Source organism: Chrysochloris asiatica, unplaced genomic scaffold (assembly GCF_000296735.1).
Source record: "Chrysochloris asiatica unplaced genomic scaffold, ChrAsi1.0 scaffold00174, whole genome shotgun sequence".
NCBI classification, from domain to species: domain Eukaryota; kingdom Metazoa; phylum Chordata; class Mammalia; order Afrosoricida; family Chrysochloridae; genus Chrysochloris; species Chrysochloris asiatica.
The window spans coordinates 5,291,244-5,311,099 of NW_006408692.1; the positions used below are offsets into that span (position 1 = coordinate 5,291,244).

The 19,856-nt window shown below is 38.3% G+C and overlaps 1 protein-coding gene across 1 annotated transcript in view; it reads left to right on the plus strand.

The window, feature by feature from the left end:
- The window catches only part of LOC102815127 (chromosome unknown open reading frame, human C12orf63), a 193,956-nt gene that overhangs the window by 127,100 nt on the left and 47,000 nt on the right, over positions 1–19,856 (plus strand). The window contains exons 17-21 of the mRNA XM_006871817.1: positions 5,800–5,902; positions 9,216–9,363; positions 10,260–10,417; positions 10,597–10,776; positions 10,891–11,017. Of these exons, the coding sequence (XP_006871879.1) occupies positions 5,800–5,902; positions 9,216–9,363; positions 10,260–10,417; positions 10,597–10,776; positions 10,891–11,017 (716 nt within the window). The remainder of the gene's footprint in view (positions 1–5,799; positions 5,903–9,215; positions 9,364–10,259; positions 10,418–10,596; positions 10,777–10,890; positions 11,018–19,856) is intronic.

The window sequence follows — 19,856 nt, forward strand, 5'->3', positions numbered from 1 at the left end:
ACACTCAAAGAGATAGATTGACACAGTAGCTTCAGCAATGGGTTCAAACATCACAATGATTATTAGGGTGATGCAAGACTGGGCAGTGTTTCATTCTGTTGTACATGTGGCTGCTATGACTCAAATGTGACTTGATGTCACCTAACAACAATAATAGCATAGTAGTTGATTGACAACAGAACAGATTGCATATTAATAATATGCTATTTTCTCCACTGAAATTTGAAGAGAGAAAAAAGTTTTACTAGATACTTTCTTCAGTACTTACAGAGCTCCGAGTGAGTTCTGCCCTAGAGATCCACAGCAGCCCAGGAAAATATTTCTTGCCATTTACCTTCATTCTTTCCTCAGCTCTGTACATCCTTTCGGTATAGCAATTATGAATTTTTAAAAAAATAAAGTAAGTAGGAAATGAGAAACAAAAAAATATAAAATGGCCCCAGTAAGAACTGTCATAATAATTAATTTGCAGACCAGATAGATATGTGCATATAATGTGGGAATATATCAGACTCATTCTTATTTTACATATGTGAACCTGGCCCTTGGGACAAAACCTAAAAAACTTTGATGTTATTGCCTTTTTGGAGTCGAGTTTTCATTTGGGGGAAGCTACTGTCAAGATGAATGAATTTTTTCTTATGTGAACTTTACCCCCCACAAGCTTCTGTTTGGGCACTGCTGAGAGTGTTGGACAGTCCCTTTTCTAAATGATGGTTAGCTTGACATTTCATGATACTTCTAATAAAATTATGTGTCAAGGAAATTGAAAGGCACATTCCCTAGGGTGACAGGTAGAGTGAGCTGCATGGATTTTATGAGAACAAACTGACCGCTTTTGTCATAAATGTTAATAAGAAACAAATGGGATCAAAGTTATTCGAACTGTATTTCTACATTTTGGTGTGCTTCTCTTTTTCAGCATTCTGTCTTTTTCATTTTTTAAAGTAAGAATGCCTTTTCCTCTCTTTTATGTTTAATTTATTGTCTACCAAATGAGAAAACATTTGAGCTGTTAATTTTATATCAAGATGAAACTTCCTGCCTTTGGGATTTTAGATGGTTTATAGTGAATAATCCTCCTCTGTTTTCTGTCTCCCTAGGATAATGGAGAAACTAGGAATTTTCCCTTGTGCAACTAAGCAGTATCAGGTGGATTAGGGAAGACTAGTATTTCTTATGTTTTCTTCATTTAATTTTCAGATTAGAAAGACTTCTAAACTTCCAAACTTCATACCTCATTTCTCTTGACATCAGAATTTAGCTTTCAGAACTGAGTGGGTTCATCTTCTTCTTCCAGCATGCTGAAGGAACTATATCACATCCATCTCTGAAGCCATTCAGTGAACAAGGTGTCTTAAAAACATACGTGTAGTCCAGAGTAGGAAGGTGTGGGAGAGGGTTACATAGAGGGAAATTTCAATCTATAAATGTGGAGTCCTGGTTTGGTGCTGTAGGATAAACATTAGAATGTCAGCCACAAGGACAGTGGTTCAAATCCACCAGCTCTTCCTTAGAAATCTTATTATAGGGTCACTATGTGTTGGGACCAAATCAACAGCACTTAACAACATACGTGCTAACTCAGTTTAATGAAGGATTTTTGTTGTTGTTATTGTTGATATCATGCTGTTTTGTTAAGCTTTATTTTCAATGAAAACCACAAAGGTAAGATAATCACAAGCAGTATCATAGAAAATATTCTACAAGTATTTAAAACCACTTTAGTGACACCATAAAACTTTGAAAATTTAAAATAAATTCAGTTAATTGTTTAAATGTTGAGATTCTTCCTACAAATCTAGAAAAAGTCTGGTTAGCCCTTTCCCCACGAACTCAATACACTAATAAGGTAATGCTTACCATGGGTTGTTGTTATTATTAAGTGCGTTGAGTCAGTTTTGATTCATAATGACCCTGTATAGAAATTCTGAGGAGCAACTGGTGGGTTTGAGCTGCTGACATTGCAACTCAAACTGACCTTGCAGTCCAGTACTTGATCCTATAGCACCACAATTTATTTTCTAAGTGTTCCTGTTGGCTAAGCCATCCCGATTCTCACTAGTCACCTTCATGGAAGCAGAGGAGTTTATCTGTCTTGTTCACTGCTATTATAAAAGCTACTAGATTGGTTCCTAGCCCAGAGTTAGGTGTCCAGTATACATTTTTGAATACAGGAAAGAATAAATATCTCATTTAATCTTTACAGCAATCCCAAATTATGAGGCTTGCATTATTATTAAATCATCTCTGCTTTGTGAATGAGAAAATTAATCAGGTTTTCTAAGTTCATAGAGCTAATACAGGGAAGAAATAAGATTTGAACTTTCTACTTCTATTGTACACACATACACAAATTGCTGTTGATGTTGTTAGGTGACATTGATTCAGCACAGACTCATTGTGACCCTATGCACAATAGAATGAAACTCTGCCCAGCCCTGAACCAACCTCACAATCATTGCTAAACCAGAGTCCATTGCTGCTGCCATTGTGCTAATCCATCTTTTGAGGGGTCTTCCTCTTTTTCTCCAACTCTCAACTTTCACAAATATGATAACCTTTTCCAGGGACTGGTCCCTCCTGATAATATGTCTGAAGTATAAGAGACAAAGTCTGGCCATCCTGGCTTCCAAGGAGCATTCTGGCAGTACTTCCTCTAACACAGATTGGTTTGCTCTTTTGGCATTCCATGGTACTTTTAATATTCTCCTTCAACACCATAATTCAAATACATCAATTCTTCTATGGTCTTCCTTATTCACGGTCCAACGTTCACATGCATATGAGGTTATTGAAAATACCATGGCTTCAGTCAGACACCTTAATCTTCACACTGACATCTTTGCTCTTGAACACTTTGTTAATACACAGACTAGATAGTATTGTTGCTACCGTGTCGGTCCTTCTCATTGGGTGTCTTATTCAGTTTTGCTGGCCCTCTACTTTACTGGAGTCCTGATAGGACATTGTAAGTTAATGCGCTGGACTGCAAAGTCGGTTTGAAACACAAGGTCAATAGTTGAAACTCATCAGCTGCTCCTTGGAAACCCTTTGAAGGGTCACTATGGGTCAGAGCTTTACTAAGTATGATGTCTCTTCCAACTTGCATATCACAGTTAACAAGTCTTCCTCTAGTCCTGATGTTTTTCATATGATGCAGATTCTCAGATTATTTACTCAGCATACAGATTGAAAGGATGCAATCCTGGCACACACCATTCCTGATTTTAAACCATTTCATTCTGTTAGAAGGATTGCCTTTGGGTCTATGTACTTGTTCCTCATGAACACAATTAAATGTTTTGAAATACCCATTCTTCGAAATGTTATCCGTAGTTTGTCATGATCCATGCAGTCAAATACCTTTGCGTATGAGGAATATAAGGCAAACAATAACACCAAGAAACAATTAACCATCTGAGAACAAATGGCAGCATTTGTCCATGGATGGAGTTCTGATGTGGCACTGTGGGTTAATGTGCTGGACGGCAATGTCAGTTTGAACCGCAAGGTTTCAAGCTCACCAGACACTCCTCAGAAACCCTATACAGGGTCGCTATGGACGGGAACCAACTCAACAGCACTTAACAGCAACAACAACAGCAAAGATCAGAAGACAGGAAGTAACAGGAAAGGCTAGGTGGATCAGTAAGCACAGAGAGGAAGTGGGATGAGTGCTGTTGTTATATGGTGAGGATTGTAGTCAATGTCATGAAACAGAACACACAATGTATTATTTAATGGAAAACTAATTTGGTCTGTAGCTGTTTCTGTATTATCTTTAGCAAAACTTTATTCACTTGAGATATCAAAGAGATTGTCTGATGATTTCCACATTCTGTTGGGTCACCTCTCTTTGGAATGGGCACAAATATTGATCTTTTCCAATCAGTCGGCCAGATAATTGTCTTCCAAATTTCTTGACAGAGATGAGTGAGTGCCTCTTGTGCCGCCTCACTTTCTTGAAAGGTTTCAATTTTTATTCCATCAATTCCTGGTGCCTTGTTCTTTGCCAGTTCTTTCAATGCACTTTGGACTTCCTCCCTGAGTATCATTGGCTCTTGTTCATATGGTACCTCTTGAAATGATTGAACATTAACCATTTGCTTTTGGTACAATGACTCTGTGTATTCCTTCCATCTTTTCTTGATGCATTCTGCATCATTCAATAATTTGCCCAGAGACTCTTTCATACATTGACAGAAAACTTCCAGAGGTTCAAGCTGGATTCAGAAGAGGCCGTGGAATGAGAGACATCATTGCTGATGTATGATGAATCTTGGCTGAAAGCAGAGAATACCAGAAGGATGTTTACCTATGCTTTATTGACTACGCGAAGGCTTTCGATTGTGTAGATCATGACAAGCTAGGGACAACATTGAGAAGTATGAGTATTCCAAACACTTAATTGTGCTTCTGAGAAATCTGTACCTAGACCAAGAAGCAGTTGTTCAAACAGAGCATGGGAACACTGAATGTTTTAAAATTAAGAAAGGTGTGCGACAAGGTTGTGTTCTTTCACCATACTTATTCAACCTGTATGCTGAGCAATTAATACAAGAAGCTGGGTTCTATGAAGAAAAATGTGGTGTCAGGATTGGAGGAAGACTCACTAACAACCTGCGATATGCCGATGATACAACCTTGCTTGCTGAAAGTGAAGAGGACTTGAAACATTTACTGATGAAGATCAAAGAGCGCAGCCTTCGGTATGGATTACATCTCAATGTCAAGAAAACAAAAATCCTCACCACTGGACCAATAAACAACATTCTTATCAATGGAGAAAAGATTGAAGTTGTCAAGGACTTCATTCTTCTTGGATCAACTGTCAGCATTCATGGAAGCAGCAGTCAAGAGATCAGACGATGTATTGCATTAGGCAAATCTGCTGCACAGGAACTTTTTAAAGTATTGAAGAGCAGAGATGTCAGCTTGAGGACTAAGGTGTGCCTGACCCAAGCCATGGTATTTTCAATAACTTCATATGGATGCGAAAGCTGGACAGTGACTAAGGAAGATCATAGAAGAATTGATGCCTTTGAGTTGTGGTGTTAGAGGAGAATACTGAAAGTGCCATGGGCTGCCAAAGAACCAATAGATCTGTTTTGGAAGAAGTGCAGCCAGAGTGCTCCTTAGAGGCCAAGATGGCTAAGCTTTGTCTCTCATACTTTGGACATATTGTCAGGAGGGAACAGTCGCTGGAGAAGGATGTCATGCTGGGTAAGATGGAGGGTCAGAAAAAGAGAGGACGACCCCCAATGAGATGGATCAGCCAGGTGGCATCACTGATGGACTCAAGTGTAGCAGCGGTAGTGAGGTTGGCCCAGGATTGGACATTGTTTCGTTCTGATGTGCATGGGGTCGCTATGAGTCAGTTCCGACTCGATGGCACCTGACAACAACAATTTGGTCTGTAAGCTTTTACCCAAACTACAATACAATGTTAAAGAACAACAACAACAACAAAAATTCCTGGGCAACCAGCTTATGATATATATAAAATACCTAGGTGCTCATTTTTTATTAAGAATTATCAATAGCAATCATGTTTATTGTTTCAAAAATTCATTCATTCTTTTATTTACTTGTTTTCATAAAAAAAAAAAAAAAAATCTAATGTGATCCTATGCTGTTCCAGCCTCTGTACTATGTGCTGACCTTTAATGGGGAATTAGATAAATTAGTTGTAGAGTAATTTATAAGCAGTTATTTTCAAGGAAGAGATTTAGGAAATGACATACAAATGTCATATTTATAGCATTAGTAGCATATTAAATACATCCTCTTTTTTAGTGCTGCAATTGTATTTTCCACACTTAAACTTCTTCAGGATTCAAAAATTTTTAAGAAGTTGCTACCTGATGACACAGAAAATTCTATTCCTTCAGGAACTTTGGTATGTATGAATTCAGTGTTTATGTTGACAATACTTATTATATAAGGACTGTTGGCACACTGGGAAATTGTCTAATTATTTGGATGAAACAAAGTGTGAAGTAAGGAAAACAAACAAAAAGACTCAATGTCAAGATCTCTACTCAAGTCCATTTCCACTCTTTGTTAACTGATATAAATTGGGCAAGTTCTTTCTTTTTTTTGTATTTTGTAATCTCATCTAAGGAATCCTGGTGTGTTGCTGTAGGATATGCACTGAATTGCTAGCCACAAGGTTGGTAGTTCAAGCCCACCAGCTGCTCCTCAGAAACCCTACATAGGGTCACTATGAATTGGAACCGATTAGACAGGCTCATCTGTGAGTTTATGGATATCTCATCCAGGGATTATCCTAGGAATCTCATGCTGATTCCACCAGCAAATAAAATTGTTTCACAAAATTTGCTCCTCGTGTCACTTTTGAATCATTACTTCAGCATTGACAGTATGACACCTGTGCTCTTTCCTGCTTGGATTCCTGATAAATAGTTTCTTCCACACTTAAGTTCTCAAGACCATTTGACAACTGATGCCATGGATTCCTTGGCATTTCATTGAACTTGGATAAGGCAAAGTTATTTAACAGTACAGGGTTTTATAGCGTTAAAAGACAAAGATTCATCACACAGAATCCTTGCTCATTATTTTAGGCTTTACTAATAAAATCAGCAATTCCTTAAATGATTACAAATTAGCAAAATGAATTGTTCATAGAGACCCAGTTCTTTTATATACTAAAAGCAATTAAAATACTAAAAAAAAACCAATCTAATTCTAAAAATGGACAGAGAGCAATGGTTCTCAACTGGGGTGATTGTCCCTGTCCAGAAACACTTGGCAATGTCTGAAGACATGTTGGTGTCCCTTGGGTGGTGCAAATGGTTAAAGCACTTATATGCTAGTTGAAAGGTTGATAGTTTGGGTCCATCTAGAATTACCTTGAAATAAAACCTGGTGATCTACTTCTGAAAAAGCAGCTATTGAAAACGTTATGGAGCACCATTCTCCTCTGGGAGTACCATGAATTGGAGTTGACTTGAAAGCAATTGTTCTTTGTAGGGAGACAGTTTTTGTTGTCACACTAGATGTTTTACAGGCATCCAGTGAATAAAGGCCAGGGATGCTGCTAAATATCCTATGATGTACAGACAATGCCTACAATAAAAAATTACTGGCCCAATAGTGCTAAGGTTGAGAAACCCTAACTTTGGCATTTCACGAGTAACAGGAAATGTAAGCCTGAGAGATATATTGAGGGATATTTTTTTCGGTATTGCATATCTAAAATACCAGACTACGTCAGTACTCAGTCTGTCCTCTTACACTAATCACGGTCCTGTCTCCTAACCTGTATTCGGTGCTCACTCTGTTCCCAGGATTAGCTGGCCCAGCCTCCTCCTGCTGTGGGAATTGACTCAAGGCTAATGAAACAACAGCATCCTCATCCTAGTCTCCTTCAAGGCCCAGCATAAATAGCTTTTCTTTTATAGAATGTGTTGCTGGCTGATTAGTTGAGAGAGGAGAAACTGTCAGAGATGCCTTGCAGGAAATTCCTAGAACAAATGGGGATTGATTGAAAAGATTTTACAGTTTCTTCCAATTGAACTGTCTAATATTGATTCTACCTGGAAAAAACTCCCTTTGAACTTGTCCCTGGACATTCACTTTTCCTTTGTATGTTGAAATACTTAAAAGAAAAGCAAGCCCATGGCCAGTGAGTCAATTCCAACTTGGATGGACCCTATGTAGCCAGGGTGGGGAGCATCTGGCCAGCAGGCCATATTGTTGTTGTTATTGTTGTTGTTAAGTGCCTTTGAGTCAGTTACAACTCATAGTGATCCTGTATAGGGTTTCTGAGGAGCAACTAGTGAACTTGAACTGCCGATGTTGCACTCCAAACAAACTTTGCAATCCAACACATTAACCCACCATATGGTGTTGGTGGCAGTTGTGTGCAGTTAGTAGCCCAATGTCTAACCCACAGTGCCACCAAGGTTTTTAATGTGTTGTTATTGTAAAGTGCCATTCAGTAGGTTCCAACTAGTATGAACCCTGTATAGGTTTCCAAGTAGCAGTTGGTGGGGTTGAACCACCAACCTTGCCATTAGCAGTACAGTGCTTATCCTACAGTGCCACACCAGGACTCCTCTTAATGTGTTGTTGCTAAGTGCCATCCAATCGGTTCTAACTCAGAGTGACACTGTATAGGGGTTCCAAGGAGCAACTGGTGACTTTGAACTGCTGACTTTGTGGTTTTCAATTCAGTGCTGATCCTACAGCGCCACATCAGGAGTCCCTCTTAATGTGTAATAACCAACAAATCAAACTCACTGCCTTCAAGTCAATTCTGACCCATAGTGATTCTATATAGAGTTTTTCAGACTGTAAATCTGCATGGAAACAAACAGCCCCATCTTTCTCCCTTGGAGATGCTGATGGTTTTGAATTGTTAGCCTTGCAGCATGCAGCAAGGAGGTTGTGGTGCTGTGCGTTAATGCGCTGGACTGCAGAGTCGCTTTGAACCACAAGGTTGGCAGGTCATGCTCACCAGCTGCTCCTTGAAAACCCTATACAGAGTCATTATGGGTCAGAACCAACTCAGTGACACTTAACAACAACAAAATTAATGATCATGTAGCATTTGGATGGGGCATGAGCACTGTAAGACAGTAGGTTAAGACCGTGGGCTTTAATTCCAAAGACACAAGTTAGAATATCACCTATACCAAAATAGAATTTTTGACAATCAGATAGTTAAACTTTTTAGATTTCAAAACTCCAGTTTGTAAAATGGAAATAATTATAGCCCCTCTTTGGCTTGTTGGAATATTAAATGAGATAATGGTCACAAAGCATATAGTACAGTGCCTGGCACACAATAACCACTCAGCAAATATCATTTACTCATTTTCAGTCCTTAAAATAATGTTTATAAGAACTTGGTTAATATGTAAAATGCCAGTGCATCATTTGAAATGAAAACTTCAGACATAAGTCTCTTATTTCAACAACGTGTACGCACAGAAAAAGAAAGAAGACTGAAACGTAATATACCAAAGTGCTGATAGGAGATTGTGGGAGATTTATTTATTCATGTTTGATTTGTGTATTTTAAATGTTTTATAGAATGTTCTAAAGTAAGTTCTAAAATTAAAAATTGAATACTATAAAATGATACTAAATACATCTCTTAATTTATACTTAGTGTTCTTTATTAGGCTAGAACTTTGCCATTATTAAATGGGAATGTAACCATTATTTTAATTTTGTTCTAGACCACTGAAAATAAAGATGTTAATGAGTTTTTAGATCCTATTTCTCTAAATTCCCGAGAATATTTCAACATCCACCTGTGGTTGAGGTGTCGTTTAGCATTGGTGACCGCATTTGTTGCTCAGGTTAATGGCATCGGAATCATAAAAGGTACAAATGGCCTATTTTCTTAATGAGTGTTTTCAGAAACATAAATTTTATTTAAAGGGTTTTATCTGGATACATTTTATTATAACATTAGCACTTCTTAACTTCTTAGGCTGATCTTTTCCAGAATTAAAAAAAAAAAAAAAAAATCAGTGTATTTAAATAAGAGCAGTCACTGAACAGGACGTATATGTTACCAATGTATACAACACAGGCAAGGAGATTTCAGAATCTCGGGTCTTCTCATCATCTCAGCATGCTACATAGTGTAGGGGCTGAGGGCAGAGAGAGTCCAGAGCAACTGCCCATGAGTTCAAGCTCTGGGCTGCCCTTCCTTCCTGTGTACCCATAGTGCCTCAGTGCCCTCCTCTGCATATTGGGTGTCAAACTACTTGTACCTCCCTCACTACTGTTGTGAAGTGCTGAGAGTGGCCCTGTGGGGTTTCTGAGGAGAGGCTGGTGAGTTTGAACCACTGACCTTGCAATCCAAACCGACCTTGTGCTTATCCTATAGGTTGTTGTCATAATTAAGGGGGTTAAACTGTATAAAGTCTTTGAACAAATCCTGGCACACACATGTAAATGTTCGTTAGCTCTTACAGTAATGGACAATTACAGTATTTGTTTGTATACTCATCTGTCCACTTATCTTGTCCGGCTCCCAGAATTAAATTATTTTATGTTATCTCATTATATTACTTTTCCAGCATTGGAAAATCCTAAAGTACTTCACCCCGCCCCCACACATATCTTTTCAGTGTTCCATGTTGAGTCTCTTTGATTTCAGTCCTCACACCCTCCTGCTCTGTACTTTACTCACATTCCTGTGATGAAACTGGGGCTATTGTAAATTCTTACTTCCTCAACACAATTTAAATAACCTCATTTGTTTATTTTAGAGAACGATATGACAGACTGTGGGAGCCTCATCAGTGAAGTGTGTGTGGAGGCACAGAATGCAGGTGACGGGGAGCTACAGGCTGAATTCTTAATGCAAGCTGTAATCCTTGGCCTACAAGAAAAACATTTGAAGGCAGATATCATCACAAATCTTCAAGTATGAAGGGGAAACCTGGTTTACATTTATACTTAGGGGAGGATTGAAAGTAGAACAAAAGGAGGGGATTGTAAATTTCTCAACAGGGCAATGAGTCTGCACCAATCAACATGGCCAGCTCTTCTTTCAGTAAGTTCGAAAGTATACTATCAAAAGGAATCCTATTCTTTTTTTAACAGAATATAATCCATCTGCTTGAAGGAAATCAGTTTCTTTCTCCTCGATCTTCTTTAACACTGGCTAGAAGCTTTCTTTTGCTGGATGACTTAACAAAAGCGGAAACACTCAGGGAAACCTCTTCTTCAGAAACAGATCATTTCAGTTTGTTGGCTCAGGCTCACAACATTGTTATTGAGCAGGTGAGAATGCTTTCATGCAGACTCAAAAACTTACTCCTCCAGTCTCCTCTCTTTGTTACAGACGACATCATTTATTGCTCATAACAATGCTTTAATTTTTTTTTTTTTTTGTAGATGCTAACTTTTGGAGAAACAATTGGATTTCCAGTATCAAGCACTGAATATGCAAATCCAATTCAACCTTTGAAAAATATCTATCTTCCTCATGTCATGTTATTAGCCAAAATTAAAATGAGAATTGGTAAGGTGATTTAAACATATGTTATACCAGAGTCAAAAATGAAAACAATGAAGTTATTTTCAGGCAGTGCATTTAAATGAAACAATATTCATAATGCCCAAACTTTATTTATTCACCGAATAGTTTTGGATCTCCTACAATGTGCCAGACTCTGCATGAGACCCAAGGAATTTTCTGGCAATTAAAGCAGATTTATAGGATAAGTACTCAACTGCAAGGTCATTTTGAACCGTGAGGTCGGTGGTTCAAATTCACCAGCCCTTCTTGGAAACCCTATATAGGGTTGCTATGCATCAGATCCTACTCAATGGCACATAACAACAACAACAACAAAACAGACCTAGTCCCTTTTCTTAGAAGTCATTGTAGTTGTTAAGTGCCATCAAGTCGGTTCAGACTCATAGCGAGGGTTTCCGAGGAGCGGCTGGTGAGCTTGAACTGCCGACCTTGCAATTCAAACAGACTTTGCAGTCCAGCATATTAACACACAGCGCCACACCAGGATAAACAAGTAAATAAAACATAGACAATAGTGACTCTTGGACTGCTGCTCTTAAAGAAAAATTATGGTATGATACTGTTTCCGAATTTCAATTGGTTGGTTGTAGGCCATGGAGTCGGTTCCAATTCATAGCGACCCTATGTATAGTTTCCAAAGCTATAAATCTTTATGAGAGCAGAAAGCCTCATCTTCTTCCTGCAGAACAGCTGGTAGTTTCAAACTTCTGACCTTAAGACTAGCAGCCCAGTCATAACCACTATACTATTAGAGCTCCTTATTTAACAATATAGAATGGTTTATTTTTTAATTTCCTGATTTTTACTTTATTTACTTCAACTTTGTATAACTAGCTTTTTCAATAAGTCACTGGTCCCTGGACCCATCTTACCCTGTTCCCACTTTTGTGCCCTGGACTTTATTTCCCAGTTCATTATTCAGGATTAGATTCAAGTGCCAGAGAAATGGATTTGGGGAAAAAAGCAGGGTGCCCCTTCTAAATGACTACTCTTATAATACTCACCACATGACTTGTGTTAAGAACAGCTTACTTGTCTGAAATCTATAAATATAGAATTCTAAAGGTAAGATTTTATTTGTCCACTTAATATCCCAGATACTTAGTACAGTACCTAAATCAGAACCAACCAATTAATCCGCAATGTTACAGTCCAACTTCATTCATCCAATGAAATACTATGCAACCACTAGAAATGATATTGCATAATAGTTTTTATACAGTAGAAAGATGCTCGTGCTATATTGGAACAATTTATAAAATAGCTATACATAATGATACCATTGGAAAACAAAGACAAGAAGGATTAATGTTTAAATGTTCACAGAGGTTCCCTTTGGTGAATGTGATCATGGATGATGTTCATTTGCTTCTTTTTTATTTATCTCTCTTTAAGTTTCCACAATAATGCATATAATTTTTGTAATAAGAAAAAATCAAGAAATCATTTTTAGTGTATTCTATTTTCAGATTTTCTTCATATGAAGATTAAGATGATTTAATGAAAATTAGGAGTCCTGGTGTGGCGCTGTGGGTTAATGCACTGGACCACAAGATCGATTTGAGCCACAAAGTTGGCTGTTCGTTTACCAGCTGCAACTTGGAAACCCTATACAGGGTCACTATGAGTCAGAATCTACTCGGTTGCATTTAACAGTAACAATGAAAGTTAAGCAACTAGCACAATTTCTGGCACATAGCATGTGATCAGTAAATATTAGATCCTTTAAAAATTATGTGAAGAAACTGAATTTGTGTTATGAAAAGAAGACCAGCAGTGTGGGACCTTGGTTGTTATTAAATACCATAGAGTCAGTTCTGACCCATAGTGACCCTATATAGGGTTTCTGAGGAGCAACTGGTGAGCTTGAACCTCCAATCTTGCAGTTCAAACAGACTTTGTATTCCAGCACATTAACCCACAGCACCACACCAGGACTCTGTGGAGAGTGTACAGCGTGCCAGTATAATTAGGATTTGGAGTCTGGAGAACTTCGGCTTGAGCTCCTTTGTTACCACTTATTTATTTGATCTTAGAAATGATTTGGGGTCCTGGTATGGTGCCTTAGGATAAGCACTGGACTGACTACTAACTGCAAGGTCGGCTCCTTGGGAACACTTTAAGATTCCCTGAGTTGGAATTGGCTTAATGGTACTTCACAACAGAAATTATTTCAGCTCTTCGATTCCAAATCCATATCTGAAAAATGAGGGGAGAGCTAATTACTTTATATATTTGGAATAATCAAATGAGATAAATTATATGGCAATCAGACAATAAATGGTAGGTGCTATTTTTATTATTATGAATCCCTGATGTCATGTGGGGTTAAGCATCCTCTCCAGGAGAAGGCTTAAGCTGCCTGCTTCTATAGCTATTTATAGCCTTAAAAACCGTATGAAGCAGTTCTACTCTGTTCTGTCGGGTCACTTTGAGTGGGCATCAGCTTCATGGCAGTAAGTGGTGGTAATGACTCCTATTATTTCTTCCATGTTTATGAAGAAGCCCCAGTGGATAAGAACTAAACTGAAAACTCCAAGGTCAGTGGTTCAAAACCACCAGTAGCTCCACTGGAGAACAATGAAACTATCTGCTCTCCTAAAATCTCAGATATCCAACATAGGATCACTTTAAGTCAAAATTGAGTGTTTCTTTTGTTGTTGTGTATGTTTATTATTTACTTCATGGAGCCCTGGTGTGGTGCTGTAGGATAAGCACTAGGGTGCTAACTGCAAGGTGGGTGGTTTAAACCTATCAGCCACTCCTCAGAATCCCTACACAGGGTTGTTATGAGTTAAAACCGACTTTATGACACTTAACGTTACTTATTTTAGTTTGTTTATCTTTGTTGGTTTGATTAAGCTATTATTGATCACATTTTGAAAGTATTAATTTATAAACTCTATGTTGTTGAGTGCTGTTGAGTCAGTTCCGACCCACAGTGACCCTGTATAGGGTTTCCGAGGAGTGGTTGGTGAGCTTGAACCGACCTGTTGGTTCAAAATGACTTTGAAGTCCAGCACATTAACCCATAGCACCACACCAGGACTCCATAAGCTCTATAGTGGAGCACTTAACACAACAATAATGGAGTCCTGGTATGATGCTGCAGGGTAAGCACTGGACTGCTAATGAGGTCAGTGGTTCAAACCACTAGTAACTACTTGGAAACCCTAGAGATACAGGGTCACTGAGGGTCAGAACCGAGTCTACTGCATTTAACAGAAACAACAACAACATAGTCCTGGTGTGGTGTTACAGAATAAGCACCGAAAGGTCCGTAGCTCAAACTCACCATCTACTCCTCAGAAACCCTATACAGGGTCACTATGAGTCAGAACCAACGTAACAACACTAACAACAGCACCATTACAGTTTTGGAAGGAACTCTGGTGGCACAGTGGGTTAAACGTTGGGTTGCTAACAGAAGGGTTGGTGGTTTGAATCCATCAGTTGCCCCACGGTCTACTTCCATAAAGATTTACAGTCATAAATCTTTAAAACCCACGGGGCAGTTCTACTCTGTTCTGTAGGGTTGTTCTGAGTCCGAATTGACTCAGCCACAGTAGGTTTGGTTTGGTTTGCCTTATTTTTGAGGGAGGACCCGGGTTTTGCAAATGGTTAAGCACTGAACAAGTAGCTGGAAGTGGAGTGTCAAACCGCCCAGGCAAGCCTTAAATGGCCTGTGGTGTGGCTCTCTCTTTACAAAAGGTCAGAGCCCTGCAAACCCTCTAGATCATAGTTCTACTCTGCCACACTGGGTCACCATAAACCAGAAGCAACCAAAGACAATTGTTTTGGTATTTTGTTATCATGTTTTTCCTTTCCTTCCTCAAACCCAACAGATTCCTCTCCCCAGTATGTTTTTGGCTGATCTTTTAGGTTCTTTCACCAAGATGATAAAATCTTTTGATAAATTTTGTTTCCGTACATCTCACTTTCTAAAATAGATATCTAGAATTTATTTTGCCATTCTTTGCCACTTTCTTTACCGCCTAGATTTTAGTATTTTTGTTATAAGACTTTGTTGTTTGTTTGTTTTTTCCTTTGGAATACTGCTTTTCTTTTTAAAGAAATTCTACATTTTAATGATCCAGCCTCAGGTATTCTGACTTTCCTATTACTATTAACCTATTAGGAAGCACGGGCTGCTGCTCATCACTTCCTCGTCTTTTATATCTTTCCTGTCTTTCAATCTTTGTTTTGCTTCATGGGTTATTGATTGAGTCCCCCACTATCCCACTTTTTTTTTAGTGTTTTTCTCAGATGGGGTACCTGAGAAAAATGGGCTGCTATTTTCTCTGAATCTGTGTTCTCTGCAAATACCATTTTTGCTCTGTGACAGTTGAGTGATATGCTGTCTCAGCTGAGTATTAGAATTGTACAGTGTGACCATAGATAGATTCCATAGATGTTATTCTATCATTTCTTACTTTGAATGTTGTAAATGAGAATTGTTATGCCAGTCTGATTCTTTTACTTTTGACAAGAAATTTGCTCTTTCTCTCTGAATACTCACAAAAATTTCCCCATTATCCCTGGAGCTCAGGAATTTTACAAGCATATATCTGGGTGTGCGTCTTTTCTTTCTCTGCTTAGGACTCAGTGGGTCCCTTCAATTTGCAGACATTGTTTATCAGCTCAGGGAAATTTTCTTCTTGCTTAGCTATCACCTAGCCACTCTGGAGTCACCCTTTCTAGGTTTAAATCTTAAGCATGTGACTTCTTTGTGCTTCAGTTTTCTCATCTCTAAAATGGAGATCATTATAGGACCTACCTCATTTGGTTTCTGAGATTCAGTAGAGTAAATCCTTGAAACAGTGCCCAACCCAAAGGAAGCAAAATCTAAACAGTGTTACTATTTGTCAAATATTTCATTTTACTTAGATCCACTATCAACACTCGTGGAAGCAGCAGTCAAGAATTTGAACCATGTATTGCATTAGGCAAATCTGCTGCACAAGATCTCTTTGAAGTGTTTCAGAGCAAAGATGTCAGTTTGAGGACTAAGGTGCACCTGACCCAAGCCGTGGTATTTTCCCAAAAGCCTCATATGAATGTGAAATTTGGCCAATAAATAAGGAACGCAGTAGAAAATTGATGCATTTGAGTTATAGTGTTGGAGAAGAATATATTATTAAAAGTGCCATGGACTTCCAGAAGAACAAACAGATCTGTGTTGGAAGAAGTACAGCCAGAATGCTCCTTAGAAGCCAAGATGACGAGACATTGTCTCTCATACTTTAGACATATTATCAGGAAGGACCAGTCCCTGGAGAAAAACAATCATGTTTGATAAAGTGGAGGGTCAGTGAAAAAGGGGAAGACCTCCAATGAGATGGATTGGCACAGTTGCATCAGCAGTGGGCTCAAATGTAACCAATTGTGAGGATGGCGTAGAACCAGATAGTGTTTCATTCTGTCGTATATAGTGTCGCTATAAGTAGGAACCGACTTGACGGCACCTAACAACAACAACATTATTATTTGTAAGTTTTTAATCTCTTATCTTTTCCTTTATAATTTCTATTTATTTAAATCTTATTTTATTCCTCTGGAGAACTGGGACTCTACAATTGTAAGCCATTTCCTTGATAATAAACTTCTCTCTGTAAACAAATATATGTTTATTGGTTCTGCTTTTCTAGAAAACCCAGCTTAAGACAACCAAAAATGCATGGGTTTATTTCTGGACTTTCAACCAGACAAGAGTCTTTCTTTTTTTTTTTTTCTTATAAAGGAAGTTTTATTGTTTTCATTTGGTCCACAGCTTGGGAGAAGAGGGGCTTCAGGATGGTGGCGATTCTGCCTCTGTGGTTGGAGGGTGAGGTTCAGGCAGAAGACCTGAGGACTACAAGGGAAGGCTGAAGGTCTCTCATAGCTTACTGCGCTCTGAAGCCCACTTAGTCATGCTTGAGGGTGAGCCTTTTGAAGAGGTATTCATCCTGGGAGCCAGACATCTTCTTCATCTTTTTTTTTTTTTTTTTAAATTCATGCCATTTATTTATTACAAAACAAAAAACATATATTCATTTAAATGTCTAAAAGACACAATATGCAAGCCAGTCTCTTGCCCACAGACACAGTCTTTCTCACATGGGCCTAGCTCTCCATGCCATCACCTCTGCCACCATCTCTGCTGTCACCACTCTTCTAGGTAGAATCTCACATTCCATTCATGCGCTTTCTTCTTGATGGTTCTGAGATCCTCTGTTCCTGAAATTAAAGTGTAACTCGTCCCCCCTTTTAGTTACACATCTTCTACGATTACAGTTATGACAATCACAATTAATTCTGATAACCGTTTCTCACAATTGAATAAATCCTGTCCCATTTCACCAGATCCATTTGGAAAAGAGAAAAACTATTAAGTGGGGAGTCTACCTTACCCCCTTCATTCTGAAATTAAGAATACTCATTAAAGTTTGTAATCCAGCTATGTTGTGCCTTTATGTTGTTATTAAGTGCTGTCGAGTCAGTTCCAACCCATAGTGACCCTGTATAGGGTTTCTGACTAGCATCTGGTGAGCTTGAACCACTGACCTTGCAGTTCAAATGGCTTTGCAGTATGGTGCATTAACCCACAGCACCCATTTTTTGATAGCGACTGAATAAACTGCGTACCCATTTCAACCCAGTGCACAGAGAAAACAAGCTTGATCCTTGATATGAAGAATCCTTCTATTTCTATTGGAATTTTGAGCAACTGCATCCATAGCAAAGGTTCATTAAATCAAATTGTAGCAATTTACACTTGCTCAAAGTATCAAGCAAGCACTCATTTGTCAGTTTGTCCTATTGTGATGACTTTCAGGTTGCTGTGATTCTGGAAGCTATGTTATGGATATTCTAAATACCACAGGGTCACTCATGGTGGACAGGTTTCAGCTGAGCTTCCAGATGAGATGAAGACAGATTAAAAAGAAGGATCAACATACTACTTCAGAATATTTAGTCAAGAAAATCTAATGAATCACAGTGGAGCACTGTTAGATAGCATCAGAACATTGAATATTGAAACATGATGAAGTGCAGCAGAATATTGTCAGATATAGTCCCAGAATATGAGCTCCTCAGGTTGGTAGGCATTCAGAATATGACTGGGGAAGAGCTGCATCCTCAAAGTACAGTTAACCGTGAAGACAAGAATGGAGTAATGCCTCGGGGGCCTCCATTAGCTGATGGGCACAATTCAAAATGAGGAGAAATGGCTGTAAACAGCCATTAATAATTGAGACATGGAATGTATGAAATCTGAATTCAGGAAAATTGCGACTTGTCAGAAATTAAATGGAAAACATAAACATCAACACCCTAGGCATTAATGATCTGACATGGACTGGTCATGGCCATTTTGAATCTGATAATCCCATGATGTACTACACCGGGAATGACAGATTGAGGAGGAATGCCTTTGTATTCATCATCAAAATGAACATTTCAAGATCTGTCTTGAAGTGCAATGCTGTCTGTGATAGGATAACATCCATACATCTACATGAAGGACTAGTACATATCATTGTTATTCAGATTCACACAACAACCACTAAAGCCAATGATGATGAAATTGAAGAATTCTACCAATTTTTTCAGACTGAAATAGATCAAATATGCAATCAAGGTGTATTGATAATTATTGGTGATTGGAATGCAAAGGTTGGAAACAAAAGGAAGGATCAGTAGTTAGAAATAATGGCCTTGGTGATAGAAATGATGTTGGAGATCTCATGACAGAATTTTGCAAGACCAATGTTTTCTTCATTGCAAATGCCTTTTTAAAATAACATAAAAGATGACTATGCACATATATTTCACCGTATGGAATACAAGTTAGTCAAATTGACTACATCTGTGTAAAAGATGGTGGAAAAGCTTAATATCATCAGCCAAAAAAAATCAGGGGCAGACTGTGGAATAGATCATCAATTGCTCATATGCATGCTCAGGTTAAAGCTGGAGAAAATTAAACAAGTCCACAAGAATATTTTCAGATATAATGCTGGAACATGAACCTCCCAGGTTGGAAGGCACTCAAAATGTGATTGGCGAGGGCTGCTGCCTCAAAGTAGTGTTGACTGTGATGACATGAATGGAGCAAAGTCTTTGGGATGTTCATGCTATGGGGTACAACTCAAAATGAAGAGATACAGCTGTAAACATCCATTAGTAATCAGAACATTGAATGTACGAAATATGAATCTAAGAAAATTAGAAACTGTCAAAAATGAAACGGAATACATAAACATCGATATCCTAGGCATTAATGAGCTGAAATGACTGGCATAGATCAGTTGGAATATGACAATCACATGGTTTAATTATGCTGGGAATGACAAATTGAGGAGGAATGGCATCGCATTGCTCATCAAAAAGAACATATCAAGATCTGTCTTGAAGTACAATGCTATCTGTGATGGGATAATATCCATATGCCTATGAAAGACCAGTGAATACCACTATTATTCAAACTTATGCACCAACCATTAAAGCCAGTGATGATGAAGAATTCTACCAACTTCTTCAGTCTGAAATTGATCAAACATGCAATCAAGATGTATTGATAATTACTGGCAATTAGAATGCAAAGATTGGAAACAAAGAGGAATATCAGTAGTTGGAAATATGGCCTTGGGGATAGAAATTATACTGGAGATCGCATGATGGAATTTCCCAACACCAATTTGGCAAATGACTTCTTCATTGCAAATGCCTTTTTAAAGCAATATAAAGACAACTATAATCATGGACCTCACCTGATGGAATACACAGCAATCAAATTGAAAGAGACAGTGGAAAAGCTCCATATCATCAGCCAAAACAA